The sequence below is a fragment of the Hydractinia symbiolongicarpus genome, chromosome 15, assembly GCF_029227915.1.
Source record: "Hydractinia symbiolongicarpus strain clone_291-10 chromosome 15, HSymV2.1, whole genome shotgun sequence".
Taxonomy (NCBI): domain Eukaryota; kingdom Metazoa; phylum Cnidaria; class Hydrozoa; order Anthoathecata; family Hydractiniidae; genus Hydractinia; species Hydractinia symbiolongicarpus.
In genome coordinates, this window is record NC_079889.1 from 10,470,498 (window position 1) to 10,483,483 (window position 12,986).

Here is a 12,986-nt window from a genome sequence, read left to right on the forward strand (position 1 = left end):
ACGTAACGCCACGCTTTGGGGAGACAATGCATGAGCCATAAGAAAGTGTAGTAGAAATTGCCATTAGATATAGTAACTTATAGCAGGCTTTATTTTAGTAAGGCATTATATATTTTCATGTCATAGTGATGCTAAAAACATATTAAGAATAATAAGGATAGTAGTAATTTTTCCGTTGTTACTGTTTTTAACGCTACGAAGTGGGTGATTCAGTGTTGATGTGGTTATAATAAACCTTACTGTAAACAAACTTAAATCAATGTTTACATCTGTTACGTTACGATCGTTTGGAATATATTCGATTCTGAAATTCAAAAACGCTGCATTGTTATCATGCACGGCATGCGCTGTTTTCTTAATACATAAAACTGAAATAATTGGATTTCTTGTTGTTAGGAAAACTGTTCTTTTAATATTTTGGATTGAAATATTGCAGTATATATACAATATAAGGAAATGATTCAAGTTGATAGCTGCTGATTTCTTATATTTTGTGTAAAACTGTGAAAGGGTTGCTGTATGAATAGACTGAATATCTGATTTTGGCATGACGTGTTACAAACTGTACAGTGGGGAAATTTTGTACTAACCTTTTTTGTATGACTTGGCAAAATATGTTGGATTTTGTAATGTCTGCTATAAGTATAAATTTTAGCAGATTTCACTTTTTAAGTAACGGTTGTTAGACGCCTTTTGATTTTGTTGGACATTTTTATTTTTATTTTTCTGTTGTACCTGCTTATATTTTTAAACGTTTTGGTTTCAACGAGTATAAATATAAAGTAATGCAGACTGTGAGCAACCTTGATATCTCTTTTTGCTGTCCCGTTATAAAAAAGAGACAGAGAGCCGAGGTTGGAATGTGAGTTTTAAAAATTCGAATTATTATGTTGTATGTTTTTGTTTGGTATTCCTTACATGCTTTTAATAAGAGATACAGTGGATTCTACCACGGAAGATTCGGCTAGTTTTCTATATAATAATACGCCAGTTCCGTGTGTCTGTAACATGCAAAGTGAATGTGTTGTTTTTTCTAAAGAAACAGCCGCGGCAACATGTCACTTTTGCTAAACTTTTATTTTTATTCTGTCTTTTGTGTGCTTTTTCAAATTGATTCGAAAAAAAAAAATCACGGTTAATTTATTTTATTGTTCTCATTAAAACCTTTGTGTAATATGCAAACTTTATTACACAAAATTCACGGGTAAAAATCTTATATATTAATTCCCGGCATAAAATTCAAAACAAGCTGCCAACGGCTGAAATGGTATATTTATTGTACTGGGAAAGAAGTCTTCGTTTTGTCGTGCTCTTCTTCTTCATTTTGTATTATACGATGTACCAGCGTTGTTACCAAGTCACTTGTACCATTTCACACCATAATTACATAACAAATAAAAAAAATTGTTAAAAGAGTCGGGCAATTTTTTAATGCTCTGATTCTTTAGTGTATTATAATCCACACTGTAGCCTGAAGTTTTAGCTAGGCGCTAAATGGGAAAATAATCTGGTTTGTTAATTAAATTTGTCTCGTGTAAGTACTTATATAGTCAAAATACAGGGCAATATACATTTCAATTTATTAAGAAAAATGTCTATACAACCTTTTGCCAGTTTTAAGTTGCTTATTTATATGTCTAAAAGTTCATTTATTCTGAAGAAACCTGTTCAGTCAAGTATGGAAGTACTTAAAATCTTGGTACGTCAGTTTACTGTTGTCGTAATTGTCTACCACCATTTATTAATGTCTGCTTTTGTTGTTTTTAGCCTTTGAGAGATGCTGCTGAACATTTTACTTCTTCAAAAGCTACTATGACGAAAGGATGATATGTCGGACCATTTTTCGCCACCAAAAAAGTGATGTCTCACCTCATTGCGCAATATACTAAAATAATTGTACCTTCTTTCTATCCTGATCTTGATTAATCGTTAAAATAACAAGCAACAAAAAATGGATTTGCTGAACATGATGTAAATTCTTCAAATTCGCTTGCTCATTATAACCATTTTTCCTATGCTGGCTGATATTTGGCCGATATGGAAGCTGCATATGCTGTGTCAAACAAGAAAGGAAGTAAGGAAGCACCGTCCTAATATTTCCGATTTGATCATTACCATGCTTTTCCACATTTCCCCGTATAAACCGTATCTTGTTTTGCCGATTATGCCGTAAAATCAGTTATTGATTAAGATACACTAGAAAGTAAAATCTAGCATCACCTTGACTGCTGCTAATTCCGCAACCCTTGGTTCTGATTGTCTAATCGATTCGTTGATCGCATTAAGTATATGCGATCGACAACGCCAGAAGTATTTGATAGACCTTTTCCAGAAGTCGTGACTTAAAATTTTATATAAAATTTACTGCACTAATGCGCATCTAAGTAAAATTCAGAAAGATCGCATTCTTTAGTCTTTTTTTTACCTTACCCTACTGCGCATGGTCACCATTCACCCTCCTTTACAGAGCCGAATCGAAACTTCGATAACAATTATCTTGCGAACATTGAAAAGGCCGCTTCCGTTTGATGGAGAATTTTATGATACACGAAATTAAAGTTAAGAATTGCTCCCGCGCCAGTGTGACTAGCGCCTAAATGGCATTCTTGGGATGTAAAGCATGATTTAGACTTCAGTCGATGTAAGTATTTCGCCAGAAAAGTAGTCATATATGTGCTTCTTTAAAATTCTAAATATTTAATGCTGAACCTCAAGATGCTCTACATTCTGTAACTCCATATAATAGAAATCGCACTATTAGCCTCGGAGAAATTTTATTGGTATAATTTTACCGTTAATTGTGCGAATTTCTAGCTACCGGGTGATGTCTTAATAGTGAACTTTTTAAAAGATTCTGAGCAGAACAAATGCGTTGTTGGGTGATATGTAGGGTGTCTTTGTACAGCTTGTGTACAAACAGGAGGATTTTGATGTTTTCTATAAAGTCTGCTCTGCACAGAGAAGTTCAAACGAAATTTAACGAAGAGAAATTTAAGTGCTCTACAACTTTCTATTCAAAAGGATCAACTCCCGCCCAGTCATCTAGATAAACACATTTTGAATTCAGGCTAAGCAAAAAAGAGACCAGTGGTCGAAGTATTTTTGGGCGTATAAACAGTGGTGGAAATAAACCAAATGAAAGTGCTGTAAATATGAAATATTTTACACCGTTGTTTGGTTGTTACAAACGTTATTATCTTGGAGGAGTTGTTCTATGGCGCCAGACGCTCCGTAGTAGCCTCAAATTGCTTTATTTTAAGTGTTCATCCAGTTGTAATTATAGATGTAGCACGTAATATCTATAATAAAAGCTGGGTGAGCGTCTTGCAACAGGCACACGAAATAGTGTAGTTTAAAGACCGACGACCCTGTTGATTTTTCCACGGATTGACGAATAGTTTTTAAATTTTAGCAAATAACTGTAGACTTTACACAACCATATTTACTCTTTTTACTTTTCACAGAAACGTTGGGGCATACATCCATCCCGACGTCCCAGTCCTGTTTTCGTTTTGGCAAAATATTTTTTCTATACTACTCTTTTATTTGCCATATAAACTCGGACTCTTTGCGTGTTAATGTGTTTATTAAATAAAAAAATTGAACAATAATAGTTTTTCCCCAGAACGACCTCGTTGGAAAATATAACATTCACAGAAAAAATCCTCCTGAAAAATTGCCGTAGAAACAATTTGCAATAATATATATTGGTGCTAAATAGTAAGAAAATTACTGCATATGAAAACACAAGGAAGTAATATTATGTAAGGAACACAAGCACCACCGTTATTTAGTACAAGGAAGTTGTTAGATAGTACGACGCGAAAATGAAGAGGCAGGTCATTAATTTAGAGTAATTACATTATCATAGCGCAACCAAGTGACATATAGTTTATAATTAATTTTTGACATCCTAATTACGCTGTATAATACCACCACTTCTAAATATCTAATGGAGAGAGGTTACAACAGTAGTCTATTTCTGGTTTAATGACCTTGCAAACACTTTTCTGCCATTCCGGTCCAAATAAACAGACTACTACTTCTCATACTCGGTCATAACTGTCACATGGATTGGATAAATTCCCGTGAAAGTTTATGCGCAAGAATACCTATGCATTACCTTGACATTTTGGGGTAGTTCTTGCTCAGAATGTCCAGGTAATAATTTGACTCAGCCAAAACTTTTAACCAATTAAATATCAGATTGGTGAAGATTTGTTGCCAATGCTGCTATATGTGCTAAATAAGTGCACATATAAAAAATGAGGAAATATAAAAGCATAATAGGCTCGCTAGCGAAGTGGATCCTGGATATATGTTTGTAACCAAAGTCGTAAAATGGGGTTGTTTAAGATTTATATACATTCTTATCTACACCCTACAATTGATTTTTTTAATTAAAATAAATGCTGCTCAGGTATTATTACCACGAAGAAAAAAAGACGAGTAAATGTTTCTCTGACATCAATACAATCTTTAATAATTAGGATTCAATTGCCAAAAATGTTAAGTGTAATTGTTTTTTGACGAACCGGAAAGCACAGAGTTAATTAATATGAAACACAACCCGGCTGCATGCCTCGATATGTTAAATAATAAAATTACAATTACTACCCCCTGGAAATATTTCTTCACCGCCGAGATTTTAATCAGAAAGTGAGTGATGGTTTACAAAAACGAATCATTATTTACACTTGTAGAAACACACTTTAGGGTGTCAAAAAATGTTGACTGAAAATGTATAAAAGAAAAGAGTAAATCGAAACTTCCACTTCAGGTGAAGGAGACAGCTAAATTGCAAAATCATGATGAAAAAGGTAATGCAATACCTAAGTATTGCTATAAAAAAGGCTAAGATTTTAACATTGCTAATGAATTCACGAGTTTTTTTCTATAAGATTAACAAAATTCTTATTGTACACAATGACTTATTGTTTTTAATCTGATATTTCAGAACAATGAATAAAAAGAAAAGTGTGCAGTTAAGTAAGACGGCAAAAAAGAGCAAAGCACAGGGAACAAAATACATTTTTAGCATGTAAAATAACCTTTTTGTTATAGATGATTCTTCTTGTATTAATGGCTGCTTTTGCGATCACATCAGTGGAAAGCTATCATGTCGGTGATAGCGGTGACGGAAAAGTGCATTTCCTCAATGTTTTAGAAGACGTCTGGCTAGAACGTGGAAGCAGAAATTACAACTACCATAATCAACTAATAATCGCGCGATTGCGTCAATTTCCTTTGAAACGTTCGTTACTTCGATTTGAAAGTCTTCCGGCATCGTGCCCTACTCAAAAGATTCGATGGGCAAAGATGTATGTATACTATTCTTATGCTCACAGGGCAAGTTGGCACACACCTCAATCTTCCCCTGCACTTACGCACACAATAAACATCCATCGCGTGTTGAAACCATGGAAGGAGAGCCAGGCTACATCAATTTATCGTGTACGTAATGTCCGATGGACCTCTACTTACTTAAATTTAGGTCGAGATGCAGAAAGACATCCACAGTACCCACCCACGACTCTTTACACATGGCATCCTGGTTCTTTTATCGAACTTGACGTCACTCGTGCTGTTGTGGATTGGAGAATGGGTGCACCTAATTATGGGGTGTTAATGAAGGTGGTGAACGAAGCACAGAATGGACGAGGATTGAGATTTATTAGCAATGCACACAAGGATAAAAAGTTGCATGCTAGAATTCAAGTGATGTGCGATTACTAAAACAGATATTTTTTTTAGTACTGCATTGGTTTGGAATTTTAATATTTACGATCGGGACATTCTACTGGCATGTAAGACATATTTAAAATTATAATTGAGTAAACAAAATTGTTGAAAACTATTATTTTGATGTCGTGTCGGTTTACAATCCCACAAATATCCTCAATGACCTTTTATCATCTGTCAATAAGAAAAATTAGTGTCATAAGTCCATTAGAAAATTTGTGAACATTTTTCTTTTATAAAAAGTAGCCACTCGTTAAATGACAATTTAGAAGTCTGTTTGATCTAGTTTAACGATTGTCATGTGTGCATGTAGCAAGAAATGGCTGTTCTAAAATTTAATGCGTAGCACCTGAAACAAGGAAAGACGATGATTAAAGGATTACCGTCTTATCAGATACACATCGCCTCGTTAAACTTCGTTCTTAAATTCTCTTGTTATTTAGGGGTGATTTTTTTCTTTTGAACGAGGCTGTCTTGTTCAGCTGAAACAGTAAAAAGACAGATTAAGAAGAGAACGTAGATTCGGATTGTTCATCCTTCGTTAAACAGTGTGCATTAGAACTTTCTACATCGTACGAAGAGTTTTCTGCTTTCAAAATAAATAAACGTACCCTACCAATATTGGACGTTCTTCTTATCACTTAGCACGAGGAAGTACTTTCGTAGCTTTGAGAATGAAGAAACGTACTTAACATTAATTAGGCGTCCGTCTGATCACTTAGCACGAGGAAGTATTTTTGCAGCTTTAAGAATAAAGAAACGTACTGAATAAATATGGGACGTTTTTCTGATCACTTAGCATGAGGAAGTACTTTTGTACCTTTAAGAATAAAGCAACGTACCCAACAAATATTTGTCGTCCTTGTGATCACTTAGCACGAGGAAGTACTTTTGTAGCTTTGAGAATAAAAAAAACCTACCCGTTATTATTATTGTTGTTCTAAATATTTATAATATAACTAGCCGAATTCCCGAGGAAGAATCCACTGAATCTCTCATTGAATGCATGTAAGGGATACCGAACAGAAATATACAACATAGTGATTTCAATTTTTAAAACTCACAATCCAATCTCGGCTCTTTGTCCCTTTTCATAACGGGACGGCAAAAAGAGAAAAAACCTGGGATCGAGGTTGCTCATACTCTGCATTACTTTATATTTATACCCGTTGAAACAAAACGTTTAAAATGTAAGCAGGTGCAACAAAAAATAAAAATAAAATAAAAATGCAAAATGTCCAACAAAATCAAAGGCGTCTTAAAACCGTTACGTAAAAAGCGAAATCTACTAAGACTATATACTTTTTTTGCTATGCCAGAAGTACACCAGGGGGAAGAAGTATATCAGGCATAAAAAATCCAACATATTTCGCCAAGTCATACAAAAAAGGTTATTACCAAATTTCCACACTGTACAGTTTGTAACACGTCATACCAAAATCAGATATTCAGTCTATTGCTTATAGCAACCCTCTCAAGCGTAAAAGAGTTATATAAATATAAAAACTTGAATCTTTTCGGTATATTGTATATCTACTGTAACATTTCAATCCAAAATATTAAAGGAACAGTTTGCCTTACAGACCAAAACTTATAACCAAGAAAATAAATTATTTTGAAAGGTGCTGTGCATGATAACAATGCAGTGTTTTCGAATTTAAGAATCGAACATATTTCAAACGATCATTACGTAACAGATGCAAACATTAATTTAAGTTTTGTTACATTCAGTTATGTTTTAGAATAACGACAACAACAGTAAATCACCCATGTCGCAGCGTTAAAAATAGTAACAACGGAAAAATTACTTTTTATAGTTTATATAAATTTTATAGTTTATATAAAGAATAGTGTCTTTTAGTTTCAGCCTCGATGTTCTTAACTCTGTTGACAAATACTGTCCTGATTATTCTTAATATAATCTTAACATGGCTATGACATGAAAATATATAATGCTTTAATAAATTAAAGCCTGCTATAAGTTGCTATAGCTATTGGCAAATTATTTTTACATTTAGAACAAACAATCGAGGTTCGACATATTGTTAGGATATTCGCAACCTCTGACCCATTGTTCAGAGTATATTCTTACAAAAAACGTGCTTAAAGAAAATATTTTCTGGCTCAAGACACAACAAAAAACTTAATGTTTAAGAGAAAATTTAGATCTGAAAGTTAAAACGGCTAAAAAATTGTTATACACCCAAATTCATTTTTCTACCAAATAATCTAAACAACACACCAGCTTTTCTTTCGCTCTCTGAGTAGGTAGCTGGATAAAAGTTCAATCAGTTTTTTACTTCGAATACTAAACTTCGCTGCATCTCAAAGACAACGAATTGAAAGCGTTCTGTTTTTAAAAAATATTTCTAACTATCAACACTAACTTCGTTTGACAACAACAGTTTTGTTTTTTATATTTTAGTTTCGAGTTATCATATTCGAATGCGATAGTTTTTTATAAAAGGAAGCAACCTTGGTCCCAGAACACAAATATGGAAAATATAGAAGAACAAACAAGCTTTAAGCTAACCTCATGATGAGTAAACATTTAAAACAACTTTTTCAGGATTAATTTGAAAAAGAGACAACCATCTTCGCTTCTGGTTTTCTTTTTTCAGTTGATAAACAACTTGTTTCCGTGAGTTACGGCGCACACATGGTAAGCCGGGGGTAAAATCAAATTATTCTATCCATAACGACGTCGTACGGCTTTTAAAATAAACAATAAATAACCCCCGTGTGGCAACGTTTTTTAACTTAGTAAATTTTAACGTAACGCCACGCTTTGGGGAGACAATGCATGAGCCATAAGAAAGTGACCCGAGATTTTAGTACCGTGAACTCACATAGTCACTCACACAAGCGTATTATAATATAGGATGACCTCCATGTATAATGATCGACGAATACACTGACGAATTTTAATCTTCAAAAGTTGTTTGTTTAATTTAAAGACTTATCCACGTAACATTTCATATCTAATTTGCATACCGGACAATTACATTTTAACATTTTTACTCTATTACTTCAGTTTGCAACACGTCAAAACCGTAAAAGGATTCATATGTTGTAAAAATAGCGGAATAAGGTTCTTGCCAAAACTAATGAATTGCCACAATAAAAATCTCTTGAGTTGATTTACATATTTTCTACAGGCTAATTGAGCCTGTAGAAAATATGTAAATCAACTTTGTTTTTCAACATTTAAAGACGAGCGTGAACAAATAACAACTCCAAGCGATACACCATAAATAGCTACCGCATTACTGAACAGAAATTTTCTTAAACTTTTCCCTGAGCTTTCAAGAAAAGCATATAAAATTCCCTGGACATGACCCTTGAAAAGTATATTATTTTCCCTGGGTCACATAAAAAAACATATTGTTTTCCCTGGGTCTCCAAGGTAATAAACATTAAGCATACTAAGTTCAATTCCTGGTTCCCCAAGTAAAAAACAGCAGGCATTAGATATTACTAAATAGCGTCTAAAAAACTAGGGTCATTAAATAGAAACATAAATATTAGACAGTGGGAGAAATTGAAACTGAAATTGAAACATTTGGGTGTATATTATCCAGCATTTGAATACAGGTGTGTATGTAAACTTCAGCAAAAGAAGATTTATGTACTTCTGAACACTGCTAACTGCCAGAAACTGTTATTCCATTTAGCTTGATATTAGTCTGAAGTTAACTACTGCAGAACAGTTTCAAGCCCAGAAAGTGGAACATTGACTTAAGACAGGTTAGTGGGTAGCCAGGCCCATCTAATAAGGTAAATGGTGCTGGTTAAAAACGTATCTTGAGAAGTTTGACTTCAGTCCAAAATAAAACAAAACGAAATGGGTTACAGTCAAACAAAAACTAAAGATCTATCCAGAAGACAAAATCAGTCCAACACAAAAACAAACAAAATAGAAACAGCCAGTTGTTTAGTCGTTTTTATTTACAAACTTTCCTCCTCTTCTCCTCTAAAACCAAGAGTGCTTCATCTAAGCTTTTTACTTGAGTTTTCAACTCAACACTTCTTCTTTTCAATGCATTTGCCTTGGTTACAAGTGACACAACGTTATCTTTATCTTTTTCAGCTTTCTCTACGGATGAAACGAATTCTTTGTCTAATGCTTCACATGTCTTCTGCAAATCATCACGTTTAGCTTTTGTGTCTCTTATTTCATCATTTAATATGCGCTTTTGATTCTCATCTCTTTCATTGCGTTTTTTCTGTCTCTGTAGTTCTAAACTGTCTTCATACTTTTGTCTTGCAGAAGCTACAGATCGAAGCAGCTTGTTAGTTACCTGAATACTATCAGGTTTTAAACCATTAGCAATCATATGATCACTCACAACCTTTTTAGCTACGATAGATTCTTCTTTCATGTTTTGTCTGAGGACAGAGTTGTTAATACTAAAACTTCTTTCAACTGACGCTTGACCGTGACTTAATGTTAAGACTAATTTGATAAGAAAAGAAAGTTCCTTGAAACTTTTTACGGCCAACATCACCAAAATAAAATTCATCTAAGTCTTCTTGAAACCTATCAAAACTCTGAAATTTATTAATGTGAAGTTTCAAATTGTGATCGGAAAACTCATTAAATTCTTCAGTGATTTTGTCACATTGAAAAGATGTTAAAACTCTAAGCTTCACCAGATATGTTAACATGCTTCTCAGTTTGGTTTGCAAAACAGAGGAGCTTTCAGTAACCATTACCTTGGGATCAAATATAGTGGAATTTTTAACAACATTTTTTGACAACGGACTCTTGTCGAATAACTTCTCAACAATAGATCTAACAAATATAACAGCATCAGTAAAGAACTTAGCCACCTGTGCATTAGTTATTAGATCTTTTCTTTTTAATTCGTTTATTTCAAATCTAGTAGCAAAGCCTAAATTATAATTCTTTGGTTTCATAAGCACTGAATTATCATTCAAATTGACAGCTTTTAAATCACTTATTGATTCACATTTTGTTAACACATCAGGCTTAACAATCAATCTCATTAAATTCTTTAAAAGCTTGGTCAAGTCTTGATACATATAAGGAACCATTGGTTTGTCCGTTTGGTACATTACCAAAAATGGTTGCAAAATTCCAGCTAGGAAACTGAAAAACTTCAATTTCGCAGGTGTGAGCAGGTCTTTAGCAGCATCTTTCACATAACCATAGCTCTTAGAAGCAGGTCGTTTTGATTTCGGAAGACCTTCCCAAAACTTTACGATTTTCACAATATTTTCCCAAATTTCAATGAGACGCTCTGCTACAACTTTGTCTTCCACCCACCTGAAAATGAAAACATATAACCTACATTACTACTAAACTTTTCAACATATAGACATATTACAGTACAATTTACATATTTCTCAATAAATTAGCTTTTTTCTAATACCACATACTGCAATTTAAATTCAGGTGACCATTATAATTTATTATTAATGCACATGAATTAAAAATGACACACTTTGTCTTTCTACCACCAAGAGAGTAGCTTACTATACCGTGTAGCACAAAAATTTAGCGGATAAACATTAGATGATGTCACACTTTCATAATCATCTCTTCTGGCTGGTGTGTCGTGCAATATTTGGTAAGAACCATGGAGTATTTTCTTAATGTTCCATTCAGTAGAAACTGCAGCATTTTTGAAAGCACCATGAATAGTGTGAAGACCACAGCTACCTATGTCAATGAGTTGATGTTGTTCATTGTCAAGACGGTCTTTCTGGACTTTTTCCAAAAATTTGAAGTTAACGCTAGGTCCATCCATGGATACTTGAAACATTTTGTTTGGATCTAATTTCCCAAGCGTCTTCGTGAAATGGCTGAACAAATCTTGGTGAGCACTATGTCCAAGAAAGCTTGAGTCTAAGTAACGGATTTTAACTTTGTCATCAACAGGGTCAAAAAATCTTACTAGTACATCCATTTCACAGTTCTGAGTTACAGTATTCAAACTTTCGTCAAAAGAGACAACATAACATTCAACTTTTTTCAATGAATCATACAAGATGTCTCTGAAGTATGGGGCAATTCCAAAGTTGATGATATAATGGACTTTGGTAGGCCCAAGTTCAAATGACTGAGCAATTTTGCTGTCTGGGAACATGCATCTAAATGTTTGACCAAGGTTAGTACAAGAATTGTTAGAAAAGCCGTTAACAACTACTTTTAAGGCCCAAATTATTTCAGATTTCTGCTTTTGACTGTCTTTTAATAGCAACTCAAGTGAAGTTTCTTCTGTGGCTTTAGTCTTATGAACTGACTGAATTTGACTAGATGTAGAACCACTAGATGTAGAGGTAGAATCACTAGATGTACTTGGCTCTTCAATACTAATAGGCTGTTCGCTTCTATTACTAATAGTTTTTGCTTTAAAGAACATTTGCCTTCGGTCTACATGCATTTTATGAGTTTTACCACTTGTATGACTAACTAAGGCTTGACGACCCATATTTGACAACTTGATCGTCTTATGACAAACTTTACATCGAGCCTCTGTGTTATCTTTGGTTTTTACAATCCACTCCTTAAAGTCTGGATCATCCAGCCAATCCTTTGAGAAATAGGTTTGATCTTTCATATTTTATTTTAATACACTAGAAAACAACAGAACTAAAAACTTACAAAAAATAAGAACAGAACACCATAGATTACAACAAACTGCATTACACAAGTACCAATCGCTAAACTTTTATCACTTTTTAAAATCACATGCAAGCTACAGAATAAAAAACTACGTTAACAATTTGTTTATATTATAAAGAGTGTCGCCAGAAGAAAAGAGATGCTGTATCTATATAAACAAAATTAAAAGTTGCATAAATCTGTTTGGTTGAACACTATGGCTACCATTAATCATGCTGAAAAGCTAACAATGAAATAATAGTAACACAACTTCAGTTCAACTTGCTACCAATTTTTTTTTTCCCTGAGTCTCTTGCAAATGCCATATATTTTCCCTGGGTCAAAATTTTTTCCAGGTGCGTTTCCAGGTTTTCCCTGAGTTTTTCAAAAAGTGGTATATTTTCCAGGTTTTCCAGGTTTTCCAGGGTCTGTGGGAACCCTGCTGAATAGAAAAAATAAACACACGCGTAATTTTGTGTTTATTTTTTCTAAAATAAACACAAAATAACGTACAAAAAAGTGGAACCTTGAGTACGAGCGAAAATGAGCACAAGCTGTTTCTATCACTTTTATTATGTCCATATATGAATGTCATAAAATTGTCTCTCAATTC

At 33.7% G+C, this 12,986-nt stretch overlaps 2 protein-coding genes across 2 annotated transcripts; one reads left to right on the top strand and one right to left on the bottom strand.

The window, feature by feature from the left end:
• Positions 1 to 4,670: 4,670 nt before the first annotated feature.
• On the top strand, positions 4,671 to 5,851 carry LOC130629086 (uncharacterized). The gene is made up of 2 exons (XM_057442184.1): positions 4,671 to 4,820; positions 5,065 to 5,851. The coding sequence occupies exons 1-2, from the start codon at positions 4,809 to 4,811 to the stop codon at positions 5,734 to 5,736; spliced, it is 684 nt and encodes a 227-aa protein (XP_057298167.1). The 5' UTR covers positions 4,671 to 4,808; the 3' UTR covers positions 5,737 to 5,851.
• Positions 5,852 to 9,553: 3,702 nt separating this feature from the next.
• On the bottom strand, positions 9,554 to 12,676 carry LOC130629118 (uncharacterized). The gene is made up of 2 exons (XM_057442223.1): positions 11,248 to 12,676; positions 9,554 to 11,032 (listed from the first exon to the last, which is right to left on the bottom strand). Exons 1-2 carry the CDS (start codon positions 12,327 to 12,329, stop codon positions 10,165 to 10,167), a joined length of 1,950 nt encoding a protein of 649 aa, XP_057298206.1. The 5' UTR covers positions 12,330 to 12,676; the 3' UTR covers positions 9,554 to 10,164.
• Positions 12,677 to 12,986: the final 310 nt, after the last annotated feature.